General features: G+C 39.0%; 1 protein-coding gene across 1 annotated transcript in view; it reads right to left on the bottom strand.

Moving 5' to 3' along the window:
- LOC114461190 (CUB and sushi domain-containing protein 1-like) overlaps positions 1 to 24,214 on the bottom strand; it is a 478,378-nt gene that overhangs the window by 299,045 nt on the left and 155,119 nt on the right. Inside the window, exon 3 of the mRNA XM_028443085.1 lies at positions 4,863 to 4,975. Coding sequence (XP_028298886.1) covers positions 4,863 to 4,975 — 113 coding nt within the window. The remainder of the gene's footprint in view (positions 1 to 4,862; positions 4,976 to 24,214) is intronic.

Raw genomic sequence — 24,214 nt, 5'->3', positions numbered from 1 at the left:
CCAAAAGCAGCGCCATTGTGTGGCTTTTTGTACTTACGCGCATGGGAGTATAGAGCCCATATTGAAGAAACAATGTATGTAAAGTATACTGAAAATATCACCTGATTATATACTCCATCATGGCCGGTCCTATGAAATTCTGGGCCGGGGAGCAAAACCATTGTGTAGGGCCCCAACCCCCCATCCTCCCCTTGAGATGATACTTTGATATGTACAATTGAACCAGAATGGCAATATTCAATACATATTGATTTCTCTGGGAGAGCATACAAACAATTACAGTATTTTGCTGAAATACTCTGGACTCTTTCTTTAATTACCGTTAAATATCGTTTCATTTTCCTCAATAACTAAAAACTCAGCAACATATACATTTGTGCTCTTTATTGTTTGTGACGGCATTTAATAAATGGAAAATCAATACAATGTCATTTACTGTATATATGTACTGTAAATATATATTTATATTGTAGCATCAATTGCATTTGTTGTACACAGATGTAGGACTTTGAGAGAAGATGAAAAAAGACAGAAGAAGTACACGTCAAACTCCCACTAATGCATGTGTGTTCACACAAACATATGTATGTTTAATGACACTTGAGGCAACAAACACACTTACTGAACCTGGGGAATGAAAATGTCCATATAGAACAATGGAATCCTGGCACCCCTGACAACTACCAAAGCTAAGTAGATAAGTACCATCAAGACATCTTCCGAAGATATGAATGCTGCCATACCATCCTAACACACCATCACTGAGACCAACAAGCTGAATCACAGTACAACAACAATATAGGGCCGTGACAACGCGTCAACATCATTGATGACGTTGACACAAAAAATACGTTGACACAAAATATGCGCAAGAGAATAACTAACGTGAGTGGTTCCTCCGAGTTTCAAAAGTGCAAGGCAGTGAAGGCACGCACTCGTTCGTCGAAGGTAGCTGTTCAGATTCAGGCAGAATCCGCTTCCACGAAGAAACACAACCAAGTGGGTGGAATAATGTACAACTGAGCAGATGTGGAATATTATAGCCTACGTGGTACCCATAGTAGTTGGAGCACTTCACACAATGACAACCAAACTGGAAAGAGTGGCTCCCACAACTTCCAGGAACAACATCTGAAGCATAAGACCTAAAGTGTGTATTGCTAGGAACAGCGAAGATACTGTGCAGTACCTTCAAACTCCCAGGCCTCTGGTAGAAGACAAAAGCTTGTGAAAGAAAAATCTACCACCCCAATAGGTTCCAATATATATATATATATATATATATATATATATATATATATATATATATATATATATATCTTTGCTGTTCCTAGCACTGCACTTTTCTAGACCAAGATGTCTGATGTATTTCCTGGGATCTGCTGAAGCCACTCTTCCAGTTTGGGGGTCACTGCCCCGAGTGCCCCGACGACCACGAGCACCACTGATGCCTTCACTCTCCAGGACTTCTCCAGCTCTTCTCTGAGCCCCTGGTATTTTTCTAGTTTCTCATGTTCCTTTTTCCTGATGTTGACATTCCACAATGTCTGGTTGGTTCGCCATTACCGTTCTGTCCGTCTGTATCTGGAAGTTCCACAGGATCTTAGCTAGTCATTGTCATTTTCTACCACCTTTGAAGGTGTTTCCCACTTTGACCTTGGGGTTTCCAGCCCATACTCTGCACAGATGTTTCTGTACACTATGCCAGCCACTTGGTCATGGTGCTCCATGTAAGCTTTCCCTGCCAGCATCTTACACCCTGCAGTTATGTGCTGGATTGTCTCAGGGGCCTCTTAGCACAGTCTACACCTGGGGTCTTGTCTGGTGTGGTAGATCTGGGCCTCTATTGCTCTGGTGCTCAAGGCCTGCTCCTGTGCAGCCATTATGAGTGCCTCTGTGCTGTCCTTCAGTCCAGCTTTGTCTAGCCATTGGTACAATTTCCTGATATCCGCCACTTCAGTTATGTTTCGGTGGTACATCCCATGTAGGGGCTTGTCCTCCCATGACGGAACCTCCAGCACCTCATCTTCTGTTCCCCATTGTCTGAGACATTCACTGAGCACGTCATCTGTTGGAGCCTTGTCCTTGATGTACTTATGGATCTTGAATGTTTCATCCTGGATAGTGGCTCTCATGCTCACTAGTCCTCGGCCTCCTTCCTCACGGCTAGCGTACAGTCTCAGGGTGCTGGTTTTGGGGTGGAACCCTCCGTGCATGGTTAGGAGCTTTCGTGTCTTAACATATGCAGTCTGTATCTCATCCTTTGGCCAGTTTATTATTCCTGCAGGGTATCTGATTACTGGCAGGGCGTAGCTGTTTATTACCCAGGACTTGTTCTTGCCATTGAGCTGGCTTCGTAGGACATGCCTTATTTGTTGGAGGTATTTGGACATAGCCACTTTCCTTGTCACCTCTTTGAGGTTGCCATTTGCTTGTGGGATTCCGAGGTACTTGTAACTGTTCTCGATGTCTGCTATTGTTCCTTCTGGGAGTGAGACCCCTTTTGTGTGGACTACCTTCCCTCTCTTAGTCACCATCCGACCACACTTCTCTAGTCTGAATGACATTCCAATGTTTGTTCTGTAGATCTGGGTGGTATGGCTCAGTGAGTCTATGTCTCACTCATTCTTAGCGTACAGCTTGGTGTCATCCATGTTGTTACGGCTAGTGCCTCATGGCCTCTCAGCCTGCCCTTCCTCCTCTCTCTCCTAACACACCTGACTCACATCAGCAATCAGGTAGGAGAAGAAGGAGGAGCTGTATAAAGGGCTGAGAGGACCAGAAGCAGGGAGGCACAACAACTGACCAGCAGCAGACGTGGGGAGAGTTCTTCAGCTCCCCAATGGCAATCTTCATAAGTTTGTTATTTTAGTTTGGAGTGGAGATTTCTGGTAGTCCTGTTTTTGTCTTTAGGTAGTTTTAGTTCTTTGTACGTTCTTGTAGTTTAGAGGGTGGGCGCTGGGATGACGGCCCTGTATAGGGTTGGCCCAGTGTCCTCCCTACTTTTGTTCAGTTTGGCCAGTGTCTCCAGTCCCTTTTAGTTTGTTCTGTTGCTACTTTTAAGATTTTGTTAATAAATACTTTTGATAAACCTTTGATTTCTGTGTGGCATTCTTTTTGTGTTGCGGCCCTTCAAGCCTTGACATGACATCCTAGAGGGGGTCGTAACACATGTTGAGGAGGGGACTGATGGTGGCCCCGTTCCTGAGTCGGTATCCATAGACAGTCTTGTTGATTATTTGGCTGAGGGGGTTCAGGCCTATGCAGAACAGCAGTGGGGACAGGGCGCCTCCTTGGTAGATGCCACATTTGATGGAAACTTGTGCAAGTGGCTTGCCAATGGACTCAAGGGTGGCTTTCCACAACCTTATCAAGTTTGCAATGAAGGCTCTTAGAGTCCTGTTTATGTTGTAAGCTCCAAGCATTCAATGATCCAAGTATGTATTGCCGACAGGTCATAACCGGGCCAATACAGGGGAAGCCCTACATCGCACAAAATGCACTGAAATATATATAGTGGGTCACAATCAAGATCCTGCAGTGTATAGTAGGACTTTCTTAAGGGGAGTGGTGGCCTAGTTAAAGACGCTGGGCTTGTAATCGGAGGGTTGCCGGTTCAAGCCTCACCGGGGCCGTCACTGTGGGATGTTGAGCAAGTCCCTTAACCCCGAACTGCTCCCCAGGTGCCGCAAAATGGCTGCCGACTGCTCCTCAGGGATGGGTTAAGTGCAGAAGACAAATTCCAATAATGTACTAACATTACATGGCCAATTAAAGGCGAAAGCCCGATTTAATTTAATCTTAATCTAATGTGGCATTGAGTCATCGGCTTTCTTGTAATCAATCCAGGCAGGTTAATGTTTCGGGTTCTGCAGTCTCTAGTGACTGTTCTGTCAACCAGGAGCTGGTGTTTGGCACCTCTGGTATTTTTACCGATTCCCTTCTGAGCTGTGCTCATGTATTGATCCATGTGCCCGGTTATCTTAGCCGCTATGATGCCAGACATGAGCGTCCACGTTGTGGAGAGGCAGGTTATTGGTCGATAGTGGGATGGAACTGTACCCTTTGAGGGATCTTTCAGGATCAGGATTGTGTGCCCTTTGGTTAGCCATTCAGGGTGATTCCCATCTCTCATGCTGCCAAGTGCTCATGGAGTGCCGTGAGTTTCTTTAGCCAGTAGGCGTGTATCATGTCAGGGCCTGGTGCTGTCCAGTTTTTCATACCTGAGACTCTTTCTTGGATGACTGATACACACAATTATGTACAGTAACCTATATCTAAAAATTCTGATAAAAGTAAACCAAATGCACATGCACTCATTCTGGGGATCCGATCTGTGTATCTTGGGATCTTGCCTCTTGAGTTTCACTTTGATATTTAAAATTCATGATTCATGGATAAACTGTTATATAAGCGTAAAGGAACACTGTGCATGTGTGTGTTTGAATGTGCTTCTTCCAAAGGTCAAGTTAAGCCCTCGTGTCACATTCCAAAGAGGCACACAGATGATGAAAGGGGTATATCACAATTATCACATGCATATAAGACACATAGGTAAACAGGCTGAAAATTCCTTGACTATCATATGTCTTTAATGTAGTCCCGCTTATGTATTGACAACAGAACTCAGCTCTGGGCTATAAGTCAGTGGTCAACAACATAGAACATGAACAGACAGTCTCATGAACTCAAAGCAAAGATACACAAATTTACTCAAGTTGAGAGAAATTTGAAAGAGATATGTTATTATAAGTTAAAAAGGAGTAAACCAGCTTGATTTAAAGATCAGTAAAGAACTATTTTCCTTTTTTAGATGACGTCATCCTTAAAAATGTTATTGAAAGTTGTAAAGGTTACCTTACCTTCATACACAGCTTTGAAGCCTTGTGCACTCACAGCAAAGTCTGTCGTAAACCACAGGGCCAATATGGAGCCACTGCTGACAATGGGGGAAGGCAGCATGAATCCTGACAACCTGCAAAAAAAGAAAATGTTTTGCAAAATAACCAAAAAATAAAAAATAAGAGATTAGATATATTTGTAAAGAAACATGCTCTCAGACTCTGTATGTCATGAGTTTTAGAAAGATTTATTTCTTCTTTTGTTTTACATTTTCAAAGGTTGATGAATCCAAAAAAAGGTAGAGAGAGAAAAAAATGGAAGCGAGCATTGAAAATGGTTACTAATGAGGATCTATACAGCTGAGCAAAACACCAAACTATACACACAAAAAGAATGATAAAAATAGATCCTTTTAAATTTCTGTCCTCAGAGCAAGTGCAAACAGGACAGAGGACAGATGAGAAGTGCATACAAACACAAACAACAAGGAGACAAAAAAAGAGGTAAGAAGACAGACAAAAAGGATGTCAGTCTGAACTGGGAAAAAAAAAGAGTTGTGAGAAAGGTATAAATTAGGTTTTCCCATGATTCAAGAACCTAATTTCCTTTGCTTGATTCAATAATAGAGGAAAATCCTTTGGGCAGCTCATGCATTTGTTTAGTTTTTTTCTTCCATTAAGAATCACTCTTAGGGCATCAAGCACAATTTATGTATTTGAAATAGTCAGAGGCACAACAAACATTCTTAAAAATCAACCTAAAATGCAATGTTTTAAGTATAGCACTCTCACGTTTTGAATTCTCTTACAAACACATGTACAGGCATACACATGCATACACACAACATTTCATGGTTATATTTGAGATTGTAGTGATGCCCTGTCCAGGGTGTACCCGGGGACCCCCCGCCTAGTGCCTAGTGTGAGTCGGAGATAGACCATGGCAGACCCCCACGACCCTGAAATGGGACAAAGAGGGTCTGAACCACAGGGACAGCACTTGCATTGCTGCGTATTCCCAAACAAAGTAGAATATGTATTGCACTAATTACATGCATCATACTTTACATCATGGTTACTGACCATGTTTTCATTTAATGGACCATAACACTTCGAGGAGATTTTTAGCTAAGGGGCTTAAGTTTTCCTTTAATGAAAGATTTAGTGAGGGTTGGCAGCTTTTGGGACTTCTATTGATCAAGGTAGTATTGGCTGCCTTACAAAGCAGCTGTGACTAAACAGAGCATAAGTAAAACAGTGTGTGATAATCTTTTAGTCATCAATATTAAGAATAAGGAGAGCTTTTTTTTATTAATCAATCCTAAAAAGTCAAATCCAATGTAGTAGTTTTGCAAAACAATTCAAATATATTAAAAAAAAATGTCTAAAACACAATGAGAAGTTGAAATAGAGATTTGACCAAAGGCAAAGATAATGATTTGCATGTGTGCGTGTGTGACATGCATGCAATAAAAAATTACTGGGAATCAGTCAGTTTATAAGCAGTCATACTTGTCACTGCACTGCTATTCCAACATGACCCTCAAAACCCTGTCTGGCTTTGTTTCTATTGGTGTCTCACAATCTGTCTTTCATCTCTTCTTCCTCCCTTCACAAATGCAAAGATATTTCCATAAAAATAAGTGAGCTGAATTTAAGATAGTTTCCTGTTTGCGTAGTCGGTTAGCTGTCCATCCTTTAAACCAGCTTATGTAATCAGACTGTCACTCAGTAAGACCAAGCAGTCAGTCTTTAGAGTCAAGCAATCAACCAGCATGCTTGCCTGCTTTGCCTAACCATCCGTCTGCAGCTGTCTGGTTCAGTAATTCTCGTACTTTGCCTCCCAGCCTGTCTGACTGGTAGGATATATGAATTTGATATACTCTCTCATGTAAAAATTGCTGCTTTGAATAAACTGAAACTCATTAATGAAATGGTAAGTGGTAAATTGTGCCTCTAGGTTGGAAGCCTCACAGCCAATATTCTTAAATAGAATTTGCATGTTCTCACTGAGAATACAACACCAAAGGCCTACACCATGAAGCTGGAAGTTCATATCTGGGATATCGCTCCGTTAGCTGGGTTGACTTAACCAGAAATTTGCAGTCATGGAACAGCTGTACCACAAAGCTGGTTATTAACATGTTAACTTAATCAAGGGGTGTTCAATCTGGATCAGCATGCGTTCACATAAAAAGGGTGGAGTTTGCAGCGCCTGACCAATCACAAACACAGAGAAACTGTGCGGAGGAGCCTACTTTATCGTGAAGAAACATACAATTATTCCTAAAATATGAGGGATTAAAATCCAGGGCAAGAACAACACAAAAGCCATGAAGGAATGCTGGCAGAAAAAATATTTGCCTTAATTGACCGAGAGAAACAACAACTACATTAAAGATCACAGATTAACTAAGAATGAATGAATGAATTAATGAAAAAAAATCCTTGTCCTTAGGCAAGATACTGAACCCTATGTTGCTCCCAAAGGTTGACTAGCACCTTGCATGGCAGCTCTGTCCAATTGGTGTGTGAATGTGAGTGTGAATGAGTTGATATTGTAAAGCACTTTGAGACTACTTCAGTGTACAGATAATGCGCTACATAAAATCCAGTCCATTTACCAAAAATAAGCAAAAAAAGTCAAACAGATAAAAATCTATACCTTTCATATAGGATGTCATCAGGTGAATAAAAAGGATTGCATCCATCCCTTCCCTGCAGTCACCTGTCAGATCTACGCAGCAACGTTCATTTTCCAAGAGAACTGATTGCTTTTATACTGGCAGATCATTTATCCAGAAGTTAACCTGCTCTGGTAAGAGGTTAACCAGCATTCTTTTCTTATCTTATCAAAACTAATATCAATAAGATACAATTCAGCTTCAGCTACCCCTCACAGACTAAAAAACACGTAGCTTAGATTGGATTTTTTTCACTTCCCTAAATCTGTACAAAGTGCAGCTTTCTGCCTTATTTTCCCTATGTATAGCCAGTTCTACTGGTAGTTTTACATGAGCATCCTAAAGTTAATGTGCCTCCAGAATGTCTTGCGTTGGCCCCAAGCCCTCCTACTGCATGGAAATGTCCAAAATAACTCCTCAGCAAGAAGTCTGTGAGGAACTGTCATCAAACACCCACATCACCTTGATTGGCAACTCATTGTGTGGGGACGCAACTTTTCAGATCAAGATCATGATAATTGATTGATGTGTCTTTAAAATAGGAGGGATTTGCAACCTGAGGGGGAGCACCGTATCATACCACAGGAATGACGCCCCCCACGACACCACCCTCCAGCCCACCAAGGGATGAATGGATGTATAGGTTGTGTAAGTGAATTCATAGGCCAGACTAGCTGGGCACGAGGTGAGGTGTCCTAGTAGGAGACCTGTCCGGTGTGAGAGCAACCCGTTCCACACAGCGGGCCACCAGGGAGGACAGCACATCCCAAATGACAAGAGGGTTGCAACCACACCCCCCAGCTGTCCAAGGGGTGACCCCCGCTTCGACCAGCCCAGGGCAACCCGTCCCACCACCAGAAGGAGCAACCACTGCAAAAGAAACACCAGCGCTCACACCAGGACCAACACCGTCCTGCATGGCCCCACAGCACACCTCTACCTGCAGGGGAGAAGCACCCACCCCCACAGCTGAATAAAGCACCACCAACCACCCAGGCAAGGCCGTGCCACCAGCCACAGACCACCCGGTAAATATATTGAGCATTTAATCCTTTACCGTATGAGAGCTATATGCTTAACTGGGATGTGCATATTTATTTCAGTCACATGGCACTCGGCTGCAAACCACATGAGCAAGAGTATCAAGGTCATTGCTTGATAGGACTGGCCTTCATTTGGGACTGATCTGCCTTTTGGGGACACCATGGGCAAGATAGTCAAAATACAGCTGCTAAAAGGTCATTTAAACACCTCCATCATGTTAACTTTAAAGTACATTTTTGACTCATCATATTCCACATTTATAGGATATTTCAAGATTATAATTTAATGTAACAGACACGTTTATCCAAATTAATGTACAACACAAACGGTTAGAGTCAAGAGACTTGCTCAACATCCCACAGTGATGGTTAGATTTGAACCTGTGACTCTCCCATTACAAGCCCACTGCCTTCATTGTTACGCCACCACCGCCAAAGACCAGTAAGTATCATTAAATATCAATTCAATCATGGGTAAACTTTGGTGTCTACACCAGTTTTGAAAGCACTAACCAAAGTGAAAGGCTTTCCTTAAAACAAACATTGAAACTGTTAATCTACAGGAATGATTTAGCAAAGATGAAAAAGAAGAAGAAAAAAAACTAATGGAAGCTCACAGTTAAATGACTAAATTTAAAAAGAGCTTTTTTTCTGGCAGGGATGTATATTATTCTTATAGAATGATCAAAACATTTACTTGGTACATCACCAATTGACATATTGAGGTATCAAAAACCGCAGGAGGACAGAAAAGCTCAGTTTCTTTCATGCATTAAATCAGGTGTGTTCAAACCTGCCATTTAGATGTCTCCCTTTTCGAAACACTCCTGAATCTAATACAGTATCTTTAAGCAGGTCTGCAGAAAGCCTGATAATAAGCCTCTCAGCTGTTGGAGCAGGGACACAACTAAAACCTGCAGGTTAAATGACACTCAAAGTCCTGGTTTGGACAATCTTACATTAAATCCATTGCTTTCATGTACAAAACACTTTACAAACAGTTACTAGTAAACTCTCAAATATTCCTTAAAATAAATGATATTTACAATATTAGTGGGCCTATTGTGAGAATAGGAAGGGTTTCAATGAAGCGGAATGCTTACTACTCGCACTTCTCGTCTCCTTGCATGTGGTAAACCTGCCCTTTAAGTAGTCTGGCAAGCAGAAAATGTGTATACCTTTTAAGATCTCAAAGTGAACTGTTTTCTGAAGCTCACTCTACTGTATATTGGCAGCTCAAGTGAAGTAGATAATATGCAAATGTAGAAAATATCCAATACTGATGTTTGGCCTCAAAGCTCTCATCTCATCACTCCTCCCAAGAAGCATTATGCAAGCAAAAAGATTTAAAAAAAAAAAAAAAATATGTTGAGTGAAAAAGGTTTATAACTTAGTAACAATCTTCAGGACAGATAAGCAAAGTATTTGAAATGACGTGAGTAATAACTTGGACCGAAGCATTTCTCGGCTGATTGCTACCTTTGTGATTAAGAAACTTCAACTAACCAACATACACATTTAGAATTTCTAAATAAAACTTGAGTATAGCTGACAAAATCATAAACATTTGGGTATAATTCAATCAAAAACTGTTATTTTTTTGATGCATCAGGGAACGCTATTACAATGGGAAAATAATGTTTTTTTTAAAGACATTCTGTATATATTCTAAAAATGTAACCCTACAGTTGACGACATTGCACCACCTTTGTTAAAGGTTCTGAACCTAACCTGGAGTTCAGGTTCCCTAACTAACTTCTTTCATTTTGAACACAATTGTTATTCTTCATTGATTTATGTGGAGGCGCAGCACTGAATTCTCATTTTCTTAAGATGACAGCGACAACTTCAATTTCTCACACCCTATCAAAGCAAAAACAAAGTAATGTATGACTTGTAAAGTTTACAATTTCAAAGAAAGTTTCATTTAAACAGAAAGCCAATAAAAAGCTCAGTGTCATCGAATTATCAACATCTACAAAACATAAAGTAGGAAACGTATCAAATGACTCAACTCAAATTTATTTACATATCGCACAATTTACAACAAAGTCATCTGAGAGCGCTTAACACAATATAAAGTCCGTAGTAAGAAAGAAAGAAAGAAAGAACCCAACAAGACAAGAATAACCATGTTTCTCCACCATGGTATAAATAAAGGCAGGCAGTTCTATTCTGATGGAGAGTAGGATAGGCTAAAAATAATTCACATCATGTAATGATTCCCCAAAGAAAAAGTCTGCTGTTATCTGTAAAAGTTTCCAGTCATCCAGAGCCCATCCATCTATCCATTTTCAGACTTGCTTCCTCCTTTTTTCAGGGTCGTGGGGTTCTGCTGGTGCCTATTTCTAGCTTTCAATGGGTATTAGGCGGGGGTACACCCTGAACAGGGTTCCAGTTCATCGCAGGACAACACAACAATTCACACTCACTCCTACGGGCAATTTAGAGATTCCAATCAACCTCAGGCATGTTGTGGGATCTGTTGTGAGAGGATGTGGGAGGAAGCTGGAGTAGCCGGAGGAAACCCACACAGCACGGGGGGAACATGCAAACTCCACACAGAAATCTGCTAAACCATGAGAACACTATATAAAAAAGAACCATAGGGTATAATGATGGAATGAATGAGTTGTTAACACACATTTTAAATCTAATTTTGTATATAAGTGGAATGAAACAGTATTTAGCGTCTCATGAATATATTTATGCCTGAACTGTTTTATCATTTACGGTCATCTCCTGGGACAAAAACTGTTTATTTTCAAATCAAAATCACTTGCATCATCATTGTTATGATTATAATTTTTAACTGAAAAATGAACTCTCTCTCACTCACACACACATACACCTAGGGGTATGCAAAACTGCAACAAAAATCCTACACAGGGTCAGGGAGGTCTGCTTACTCCAGCTTAAATCAATTATGTCTGATACAATGCAAAAAAAAAACAATGTATTGTCTCCATTCAGTTTTTAGGTAAAAGACGTAGCCGTTTGCTGCCTCAGCTCCTTCAAAAAGACTCATAATTGTGGTGGGAAATAGATCCAGTGTGCTAGCAGACACATCTCACTTGGTTACTGACCAGTGTTTCTTTCTTCCAGTGAATGTGGTTCTAACACGGGTCACTGTTAGCTTCAAGTAGGTCTTCAGAAAATCATGTTTTATTCAATGTGTGAACCAGGATAAAACAATGAGGTCAAGAGAGGAGAACCCATGTAATAAAAGCAGTGATTTTCTTTCTGAGATGGTGAGATGGGGTTTGACATTTAGTCAATAAAGCACAGTCACACAAGCTCTTTTCTCAGTGAAGAAGAGTCCTGAGGGGAGTCCCCTTATTGGTCATGGCCTTCCCTTGAGTAGCTGTCTTCTCTTTGTATAAATGACCAAACCCTGTAGCCACACTCATTTAATTTTAAAACCATTTTGATAAATTATGGTGTGGTTGGATTCCAGAGTTCACTGCAAATGTGAAAAACAAAACTAAAATGAAAATATGAATGATTATTGTCTTGAGGCAGACAAAGTAGAAATCTAGCAACAGAGGTTTAGCTGTTTTCTTTGTTTGTTTGTTTTTTTAAGACTATTTTGCCTAGCAGCAGGTCCATCCAAGCTACTGGCTGTTAGCCAAGTCTATGAGTCCTTCAGACTAAAGTGCTCTCTCTTTCAGACTTTGTCTCACATATCAAAACACAAACAACGCAGAACAAATAACCTTGATTTGTGCACCAGTCTTTTTCGACAAGATGCTTTTCACGTACGGATCACTTTATTTTTTATTTTTATTTAACCAGCGTTGTACTGACACAGAAAGGAAAAATAAAATAGAGCTATCACTCCTACCGTTAATTCACTCAATCAGCCGAACAACAGTAACTGTAATAACCTAAAGAACCACAAAAAAATAAATGAAGGACTGGTGGAACAATGTTGTTTCTATAAGACATGTTTAATTTTGTAAGCAAAACACAATTATTATAACTATAGTATTAGTGTCACCATATTTAAAGCTGCTATCTATGCAAAAAAAAAAAAAAAAAAAAATCAGATGAAGACATATTGTAGGTCACATATGCTACATTTAAACAGCAAGTCTCAATGCACAATTTACATAAATACAGGTATTGGATTTAGGACCACATATGAAAGTGGCCTGGATTATAAAGAAAATCTGATTTGTGCTGTTCAACCTGTCTTTAACAGATCAGATACAGGTTATATATGGGCAAAAATAAAAAAAAATAAAAAATCAGATTTGGGTCACATTTGCAGGCAGCCTGAGATCAATAAATCGAAGCTCATTTGCTCGAAAAAAGATGTAAGATTCATGTACGGGGCTCCACATCCCACAATGCAATGTATTTTTTTTCCCCAACAATGTCAACAAAGAGTTATTATGTTGGAAATGAAAAGAAACTTTCCAGTGGCAATGTCAACCTTTTCTCTTTCTTGACGGAGTAAATTATATTTGATTCATTGATCTATGAGGCATACACTGTGGTTTTATCAGATAGAATATATATATATATATATATATATATATATATATATATATATATATATATATATATATATATATATACATATATATATATATATATATATATATTGTGGGTAGGAGCTTTAGTTTTTCAATTTGAACTGTAATAAACAAGTGCATGCAATGTTCTGTCTGCGAAATTTAAATTATTGACAATATAGAAGCTGTATTTTCCATTCATCACTGCTGCATATTATGTTCCTTCTGACACCCAATTTCCTTCTCAGTTCTTTACTGCATTAAGTGGACCAATTGTCATGAAAACAAGATTGGGTGAACGCAATATGCAGTATATGTAGGATGTTGTAAAGTATGTATAGGAATCACTAATGCCAGTGGGAGTATGGTAAAACTAAAATAAAACCTGGCCTAAAGCATGTTTTGGGCCTTTTTAATTTTGCAGTCTGAATTTCTTGGAAAACAAACATATAGAAAATACCTTGAGGTTGTGAATGTTTGCCATACTCAGGTACTCTTAACATTCCTTTTAATCATCTTGAGCGTATTAACAGCTGAGAGTAATTAGAATAAATAACAATATGAAATGTGTATGCCCTGGCAACACATTAAAAACTGCCATAAAAACCAACCAGGCTGTTGTTAGTTCCAATGCTACTTTGTTATTGTGTCGCATCAAACAGCTGGCAATAAAGAAAGGGAATCAGGATGTCAAATCAAAGAAGACACATTGTATTGCGTGTTAAAACAAACACACAAGCAAACAAACAAAACAGACAATATATAATGGTGTATATAATATATTATGATTAAATTTGAACACAAGAAAATTGAATGGATAGATACAAAAAAATATTTTTGAAGCTTGAACACTATAGTCACTATGTGACAATTACTTGTATTGTTTTTGTTTTTTTTTTTATAAAATTACTGTGCTACATCATTTCTCATACAAACATATGAACAACAACAACAAAATATTAAAATATTTTCCCACATCAGGAAGCCATTTGTGAAGTGGTAACAGGTTGTATTTGTGCCAGTCACTTGCACAACTGTATTTTACACTAATGAATGCTGAAAACACAAGATTATCTCTAAATAGTAGCTAGGCAGTCTCTATTTGAAAAACATTATGTTTTTGTTAAATCTTTATAAACAATATCCTAATGAGATGAGCCTCACTTATGTGTAGATTAAGTCAATCTTACCTAACCCTGTTTTCAAATACTTTAATTGCTCATCAATACCACAAGAATCATCTTTTCTCCTATCAGCTATTTCCCATATGGGTGATCAAGTCTTTCTTCTGTTCTTCGAAATAAGTGAAAACAAAGTGCTTGTAATAATTTTTTTTAAAAATGTCTCTTTTTAGCAGTGAGTGTGAGACATCCTGGCATAACTTACAATTCTGTTCAATTATTCTGCAGAAGAACCATGCATGGTTTTCCGTAGTCCAACAGTAGAAAACGTCAGTGTTTTGCAAACTCTAATTCTGTCCAAATTATTAATTACCAGGAATACAGAAATATCGTGCTTATTATGACAGAAGCAATAATATTTGGGAAGATTTCACTGTTCTACATTAAAATCAATGTAAATGACGCAACGTCAATTTATCCCCCCCTCAGCGACGCGACTTGCATGATCAAAGTTGAAAAATGTTAACTTTTTTAAGCGACGTGAAGCGATATCTCCCGTCCTCCACTGTCTGTAGAGCGGAGGCAGCAGCCCCTCCCTCCCGCTTCCGCTTCAGTGCTGACGGCTGCAGCGGAGGCTGTTTCTACTTCCTCAAAGTATCAGGTTCAAAATTAAAGCGGCACAATTTCTTTACAACCACAGTAACTACTGATCAAACACATTCTGAGTGAAGTCATCCTTTAATATCTCCGTTAAGTTGATCATTTAACCGTAGAAGCGGAGCAAGAAGGAAAAAAAAAGACGTCATCAACACTCTCTCTAATCATTTGGTAAATGTGCAAGGCATAATTGTAATCTACGTTGAATTACCTTTGAAACGATATATCACACGACTATGCTCCCATAAATTTGGAAGTTACCGCAAATGAAGGATGGGTCCCCGGGCCCCATTTCAAAACAAAGGCTCTGAGCGTCTCATTATATTTATTCATACCAAACCACATTCTGATCTAACAAAAACTAACGGAGGAGTAGGTATTTGAAAAATGGGGTTTCCGGGGGGCCCCTGGCGCCCCCGTGACAGGTACAGGATAATGGGCCCCATTTATATATTGGTATGTGCCAATGATTCAGTATCACCAACCATCGTAATATTTCACTCACAAATAAATGAGAAATTGATTTTTGGTTTTTTTTAGTTTTTTGGGGGCCCCAAATTCAAATTCAGGCTCAGAGCATCAATGCGTACATATCTACAGACTATACCTACCTGAGAATTAACAGAGGAGTAGTGATTTTAACTAGCGTACACAAGAAGAAGAAGAAGAAGAAGAAGAAGAAGAAGAAGAAGAAGAAGAAGAAGAAGAAGAAGAAGAAGAAGAAGAAGAAGAAGAAGAAGAAGAAGAAGAAGAAGAAGAAGAAGAAGAAGAAGAAGAAGAAGAAGAAGAAGAAGAAGAACAAAAAGAAGAAGAAGAAGAAGAACAAGAACAACAACAACAACAACAACAACAACAACAACAACAACGTGAGTGGCGTTTTGAGTCCGGTAACCCGGCCTAAAAACACAACACACCGAGCTACAACCAGCCATTTGACAAAGCCGAGATTTCGAGAACATAAACAAAGAGTTACCAGCGATGAGAAATGTAAGTAAAGTGGCAAAAAATGGTCCAAAAGTGGCAAAATCATGGCAAGAAAAGAGTGAAAAGTGACTAAAATTGGCCATAAGCAGTCAAGAGTGGCCAAAAAAATTACAAAAAAGAAGAAACAGGTGGTATGTAATGGCAAAAGGTAGTTTGAATGAGTCAATTGTGGCAAACAACAGTGAAAAAGGGCAAAGATGTGGAACAAAAAGAGGCAAAATGCAGGGGAAAAGGAAACAAAAAAATGGTTAAAGAATTGACAAAAATTTGATTAAATTGTCAAAAAAAAAAAAAAACAGGCAAAAATAAGACAAAGAAAGTTGCAAAATGACTTAGCAGCTTTATTGTGGTTTTAGCCATTTAATCTAATAAACTAAATTGGGAGTTGACGGTTGCCATACCCTTAGAACACTCACACTTTTAAAATCACTGCTCCACTCCTGAAGCTGATCCAGTTCAGTTCTCGCCTCACTAGCTATAAACAACCAACAGTATTAACAAGAGAAACCCAGACAAACTGTGAAACATGCAAGATCACATGGGAAATAAACGATGTTACTGTAAATGGCTGTGTTGAAACATACATAAGTAGAAAAGCGCAGGTAAATCATTAAGCCATAACTGTGATTCACTTCCTATTCATGTAGCTGTAGATGTGTTTGTCCCTCACACTTTCTATTGAGGAACTGTGTTGTGAGGATGTTTGTGTGTGCGTGTGTATGTGCGTGCGTGCATGTTTTTGACCACATTGAAAAAGCATATAATCTGACGCTATGGGCAATATCAACAGAGAAAATCACTAGGCTAAAGTAGGCCAAGCCTCCTTTTAATACATGCGCACGCGCACGCACACACACACATGCACACAGACACACACACACACACACACACACACACACACACAACTGTATGGAAGAGAAACATTACTTGACAAACCATTTAAACTGATTCTTTATGCCTCTGAGAGACAGTGAGAGAGCAGAGAAGGTGGTAAAGCAGAGAAGGGCTGGATTACGGAGAGGAAGCTAGAATTAGGAGAGCACCAACCCCCACCCTCTCTCTATTCCCTCATCTACATGTACTATTTCACTGTTTCATTCTCCTCTCCTCTTATCTTTTGTCAGGTATGTTTAGAGGATTCTTGACATGTGTCCTCTACCTGCCTCTGTGTGTGTGTGTGTGTGTGTGTGTGTGTGTGTGTGTGTCTGCACATGTGTATGCAAGCAAAAGATGTCTGACAAGGTGTGAACATTAAAAGCTTCTACTGTCACATTCGTCCCCATGCCGGGGGGAAGGACACCTACATGCTTTCCATGAGGAATCCATACTATAAAAAGTAAAATTATTAGGACGTGCGAAAGAGCATCTGCCACAAATGTGGTGAACTGAGGTTGGATCGTACTTTTTTTTTTCCTGAGAAATGAGAAGTAGGACATATCTACACCAGTGCAGAGATTTGGGTGTAGAACTAAAGCTGGGTACAATCTGGCTGTTTCTGTCTCGATTTTTCCCTTCCCAACTAAGGACAGCAAACACTAGACTTTTTTATATCCTATAAGAGTATCCTGTGGTCTGAGGTGTATTAAGAGTGAATTTGTCCAGAAAATCAACTCTGAATCGTGAACATTAAACTTTTTGAATACTCACGACCTCGTGATTTGTGACGTGGAACAGGTCTGCATAAACATGGCAAAGCCTGGTTATTATTACTGTGAGTTTCCTCAATCATCCACACAAACCTGTCCAAATGCACTGTTTTCTGCCTGCCTATGAGGCCTTTTCTATGTTTAATTGTTTTTTTTTTTTTTGTTTTCTTTACTTGTAGTGTAGCGCTGCAGCTGCCAGTCAGCTCTCTGTCAGTGCTGTGACATTTAATTAGAAACAGTCTGAGTCCAGCCAAAACAAATGGAGTAAAATTCACTTGCCTGATCCGCTCTAGACTTTGTTTGCGTGTTCACAACAGCCTTTACAAATCCTAAAGAGGTCAAAACTCTCAAGAACACCCTAAAACAAGAGTTGTTCTCTGTCAGAAAGGTAAGAAACATGACATGCTTATTCTTTAAGATCCAATTGCCACAACTATCTAAATACATAGCCTACAGGATAAGAAGTGCTATTTAAAGCTGCAGTATGTAGAATCCTCTTTTCATTCCATTTTAAAAACAAAAGTCAACCTCTCATATGCTCTTTGCAACTTTTTTTCTCAATATAGACTAGTGACAAGTGTATGGACTTTATCTTGTGATAGTGGAGATTCTTCCAGTGTTTTAGAGACTAACATGAATGCACGTATCACACTGTAGTTACTGTCCCGAGGACCGGCTGTTGCCGTCGGCTTGTCCACGCCACAAGCACACACAGAGCGTGCTGAGCTCACAGTGAGGTGGCAGTCACCCCAGTGGTATCTGTCATTGTGTCCTTGGGCAAGACACTTCACCCACATTTGCCTAATATGAATGTAGTGTGTGAGTGAGTGTTGGTGGTGGTCAATTTGGACATATAGGACAATTAGGACAATTTGGGACACGCTGGGACAATGTAGGACACTTTGGGACAATTTGAGACAATTGGAGGGGCCGATGGCGCACTATGGCAGCCTCGCTTGCGATAGTCTGCCCCAGGACAGCTGTGGCTACAGTAGTAGCTTACCACCACTAAGTGTGGAGAGAAAGAATAAACTCTTTATTCTGTAAAGCATCTTTGAGTGTCCAAAAAAGCACTAAATAAAATTGATGCATTATTATTATTATTATTATTATTATTATTATTATTATTATTATTATTATTAATAATATTCAGCTGTCTGCCACTCTGAGCGGACTGATAACCATCACTCCGCATCCAAACTATAAAATTAATTCACCTTGAATAAGCTTCTCTTGGTTTAACCAGTGTGTGTGGGGCGGACCCTGCACAGTCACGGAGGGTCCATGAGGACACAAAGTGGTCCGTTCCTCCGCAGTATGTTTGTGGCTTTAAACTGTTGCTTCTCCACCTCGGTCTGCCTTTTTTCGCTTGATTTGCTGTGTAACTGTTGTGTCTAAAGCTGTTATGGAGATTTCTGCTCATGGAGCACACTTGTTTGTAGAAAGATCTCTGATTGGCTGACATCCAGATTTGAGCAGCATCACGCTCCTGGATTTATACATGTCGTTTTGCAGAGCCAGGAGCAGAAGAATAGATTCACTGTCCACTCAGAATACTTTGATTACACTATGCTCAAAGATGATGATGGATTTTTGACCAAATGATGCCAAAAAATAGTTACATATTGCAGCTTTAAATGGACAGCATTGTTTAAACTGTAAATCAAAGTATAGTAAGACTGTGTTTGCCTGTGATTGTTTGTCTTATGTGTTAACTTTGCAAACATGAAGCTCCTTCTGTAGAAGATGGATGAGATGTCCAAAAACGTAATGATTAAACAGCATCTTCCTCATTAGAATGCACCGCAGCTTCAACCATCTAAAAATTGCAAGACAGGGCAGGAAGTTTTATCGGGAATATAGGGGGGGACGGTGTTTTAAAAAATAATAATGTTAATTATTATCAATATTAACAGTAACTTTTGCCTAAGTGCCATCCAAGATTGAGTTAAAGTGTCCTAAGATCACTTTATGACTTATTCATTCATATCTTGTCCTTCAGGGTGTAAATTGTTGACAAACGATCTACTCTTCTATAGCAAAACAATATTATATATTATTACATGGACCACAGACAAAGAGTTCAGTTTAAGCATTATTAATCAAACAAGTTCAATCTATTTACACAAACACACTAACTGCTTGTCTCAGTTAGTGAAAAATGGGGGGGGGGGGGGGGGGGGGGGGTCAGCTTTCTAGTTTCTGTAGTTCTCTTAAAAGAGGCGTAATGTGGTATCCGTGACACAGGGCACCGACTGTATCTGCAACAGGAACATATATCAGATATTTGAGAGTCGCCAAGGAATACAATTAACCCAATAACTGTCAATGTATTCATATGATTAATCAAATAAGAGTGAGAATAATAATAACAACAACATAACCAATTACTCTTCTCCATCTCTCACAACTTAATATTTTTTTTTGTCTCATATCTACCTTTGTATTCTGGTGTTATCGCTAACCACAGGAAATTAGAATAACATGAGCTAATTAGCAATTAGTTGAAAAGGAAAAAATAAAAAGGGAGAAATCACCCTATCCAATAACAGCTGGGTATTCAGAAATCACCTTCTAATCCTTAATTACAATAATGTTTTCACTGCTGTGCAATTGTTGCATTCATGTACGTTGAGGAAAAGGAAATCCATCGTCCCATTTAAATCATTTATACAAGAAATCTTACATAATGTGTTTGCAAGCCTTCTTGCAGACTGCTGCTATTGACTGAATTGACATTTTCTCTCATGTTAGCGCTGCATTAAGAGTCGGTCATGGTTTTATTGTATTTACCTTTTACACTGTCAATCAGAACAAATATTATTATTATTATAACATAAATATAGATGGTATTATATAGTTGACTTTATGTAGACTTAATAAATCACGCCTGACTCGGAGAGATGACCCTGCTCCACATTCACGTTCATCTTTGTTGAATTGATTCATACTCGTCTGTTACAGCAATAAAACAACTAACGGACAGAAATTTTGGAAATGCCTGATTGCACAAGATGTAAATTTTTTTTTTTGTTATTGCAGCATTAATGTATGAATGTCAGTGAAATAAAGACGTCAATCATGGTTTGTTTGCAATTAGGAAGTCAATGCTAAAACCAGAAAGCATTAGGTGACTGCAATGAAGAAAGAAAAAAGTGCTTTATTTAAGAACAACTCAACATCAGCCCGTCTGTTTGTTGTTCTTTAAGCCTGACTCTTTATATTGGATGACATTTCATTTGAAGGCCTTTGAGATTTACTGGAGTAAAGTCTAGTGCAGCTTTCCTTGCTATTTTAGCTTCATCCATCCATCCATCCATCCATCCATAGCTGAATCTGAACTCTGTGCTCCGGTTCAGTTTGCAGCGTGATAACAAGCCTCTCCATACAATTGGGCTTGTTAAAGACCAGAAAAAGTATAAAAGATGCAGGAATGCTGCCCTTGAGGAACAAGTTTGCTGGCTCTGTATACTATTTATTATAGATGTGCAAACTTTTTTAGATTGATGGATATACTTTATTATCTACCCCAGGCAAGACACTGGTAATAGCAATTTTTCTACAACAGGGCTCATAACGTTTAAAAATTTACTTTTAGACTACCTTTGTAGTATCTGCCTGAGACCAGCAATCAATTTAATCTCTTGTATCACAGTTTTGCAGACGGAAGTTATATAAACTTAATAAATAAACATACTAATTAAGAAGTGATCTACCCACAAAACCTTACTAATGTAGATTCTAGGGCTCAATTATAAAAAAAATATATAATCTTTTGCAGGCTTTAGCTTAGAGAGGGCGTAGGGCGCGTGCATTAAACAACTCAAAGTTAGTATTAATAATCATTTTTTTCATGTGTGTGCCCAGCTTTATTTTTTGTAGATATCCTAAATCGTGGAAGTTTGTTTTATTTAGCAAATAAAACATATATATAAGTCCTAGATTTATTATAATCTGCGATTCATTTTAATGGGCGACCGTGGCTCAGGTGGTAGTGGGTCGTCTTCTGATCGAGAGGTTGGGGGTTCGATCCCAGTACCTGACTATGTGTCGAAGTGTCCTTGGGCAAGACACTGAACCCTAAGTTGCTCCCAGTGGTCGACTAGTGCCTTGCATGGCTGCTCTGTCCCACTGGTGTGTGAATGTGAGAGTGAATGGGTGAATGAGCTGATATGTAAAGCGCTTTGAGACTGCTTCAGTGTGGTGATAAAGCGCTATATAAATCAAGTCCATTTTTTTTTTATAATATTAGGAAGTAGCAGCTGTGAACTGCTACTGTCAGTTTGTGAACTGAACTTTTAACTAGTTTGTGTAGAAATCTCCCAACACTGCTGCTTGTTATTAGTTGATTCATGAACATGTAATGTGCCGTGAGAGAGGGAGCTCCAAACACCGAGGTGACAGTAACCTTTCTTGAATTATCTTTTCATTTTTTTCTCCACAAGCTTTATTTTTTTTTTTTGCGTGATCATCATGTTTCTACACAATCACTAATTAACGACAGCTAAGCACTACATTTAGAAATGCAGTCAAATCGGCTTCAAGGGCCCCTTGTGCACAATCCTGTGCTAAACCTGTTGTTGTAATAGTTCATATGAGCAGAGAAGGGTTGTTAACGCTGCTTGCTACAACTACTAATAACATGTTTTTAAGTCTGACTGACTTTGTTGGAAACATGGCTTTTGTGTTGCAATCCTCTACAGTTATTAGCTTCAAACAAAATGAAAAAAAAAAAAAAAAAAAACAGCTGAAAAATGGTGCCTTCAGCTGTTTTTGTCCATTTAATGACCCATAGCTGACATGTTGTTGAGAGCGTTGTGGTTCATCTGGCATTCAGTTAAACAACATTTCCTTTGTTTATAACTAGCTACTGCTCTTTTAAGCCTGTCAAAAACCAAGCCAAAATATATATTTTTTAGATAAACATTACAGCCTTTTGGCTCATGAAAATACCTACTTTAGGCTTAATTTTACAAAAGTTTACTGAGGCTTTTTGTGTCATGCCAAAATCTCCTCCCACTTTAGTTTGTGCACAAATAATATTTTTTACAGGGAGTGTAATAGGTATACCTATGATGAAAATGACAGGCCTCTCATCTTTTTAAGTGAGAAAACTTGCACAATTGGTGGCTGACTAAATACTTTTTTGCCCCACTGTATGTAACTTTGATATAGACATTTTTAAAAATTCCATTTTTGCCATAATAACCCTGCCATGCCATTCCATGATGGACCTCCAGTGTGAGGCTGTCTTTACACAATCTGCTCAATTCTCCTTTATCATCTGTCTTAAACCCTCCACATTTCCCATTCTGTTTCCTTTTCTTTTCTCTATTTTTCTTCCCAATCCATTCCCAAAGAGACAAACCAAAAATTCTTTGAACTTTAAAATCGGATTGAAAAATAAACACCCTCCTGTGAACTCCAAAACTCGGTTTCATGATGGGACTTGAAAGCTAGAGAGTGAAAGAGGCAGAGAGAGAACACAAAGAGAAAGTCTTCTGACTTTTCGTGAGCATAGTGTGTGTAAGTTCTCAGTGGGTGGGTCTTGGTGCTACAAATAATTCGTGACACTTATCTGTCACCTGTCAGTACCACATCAAAACTCATTTCTGGTTGCCGTAGCAACCTTGTTTTGAACTTGCTGAGTCAGTGGCACAGAGCAGAAGACAGGAAGCTGAAATACAGTTTGTTCACAGTTTGGTGGGAAACTGAGAGAGACGAGGCTGAAGTGGGAAAAAAAAGAAATATTCTAGGTAAAACTATATTGGGGAGATAATGCTCAAGATTGAGCTGCCAGTTTATGAGGAGAAGAGAAGAAGGTTGACGGATGCAAGGACATGAAACCCTTTGGTCAGAGGAAGTATAAGTATAGAGGACACATTGAAGAGGGATGAACCATAAAAAAGAATAATGTGTACATGGCTTGCGCTGTGATTAAAAAAGTTTAGACATATGTTTTAATGCTATTCACATTGAATTTAAATTCAATAACCTTTGTCAGGAATCTATTTTTTTGTCTAGGGATCATAAATAATATCAGTTCTAAGCCAAAATATTTGGATGGGTCCAAAGAAGAATGTCCTTCTTGCTCCTTGAATATCAACACATCATTTGGACCATTTACATAAATGTATGTCATTGGCTAACACTTTGTAACAAGCAGTTAAATTGAATCAGTTTTATGAATATGTATAGACAAGGGCTGTTAATATTAACGCGTTTACAGCTGTGATTAATCAGGAAATCTTAACGCGTTAAAAGAAATAACGCAAGTTAACAGAGCTGCAAACTCTTGGAGTGAGATTCAGCGGGTTCAACCACATTATTGTCATTTCATTAGGACTACACATTAAAATATTGCTGGTCAACTGATTTGGTGAATGCTATTCTGATCTCCTACAGTGCGGCAGTAATCATTTAGCTACTAACAAAGTACTGATCGCGTACCATTTTAGACATTTATAAAGTGTCCAATGCCTTTACATGCTTTACCAACACATAGTGAGGTGAGCAGATTTATGAAAATAAATTATGGGACTTTTCCAGCTTGGAGATTAAAATTAAATACATAATATTGTCTCCCTCAGGAAATTTAGATATTTTAAAAGCTATTTTTGGTGCAATCTAGAACAGTGTTTTCCCAGGCCTACCTGTACCCATAGGGTAACTTAAACAACTAGCAGGAGAATCTTGAAAATATATATGAATCCCAGAG

The sequence above is a fragment of the Gouania willdenowi genome, chromosome 3, assembly GCF_900634775.1.
Source record: "Gouania willdenowi chromosome 3, fGouWil2.1, whole genome shotgun sequence".
NCBI lineage: Eukaryota > Metazoa > Chordata > Actinopteri > Blenniiformes > Gobiesocidae > Gouania > Gouania willdenowi.
This window is presented reverse-complemented; position numbering and strand designations above follow the sequence as displayed.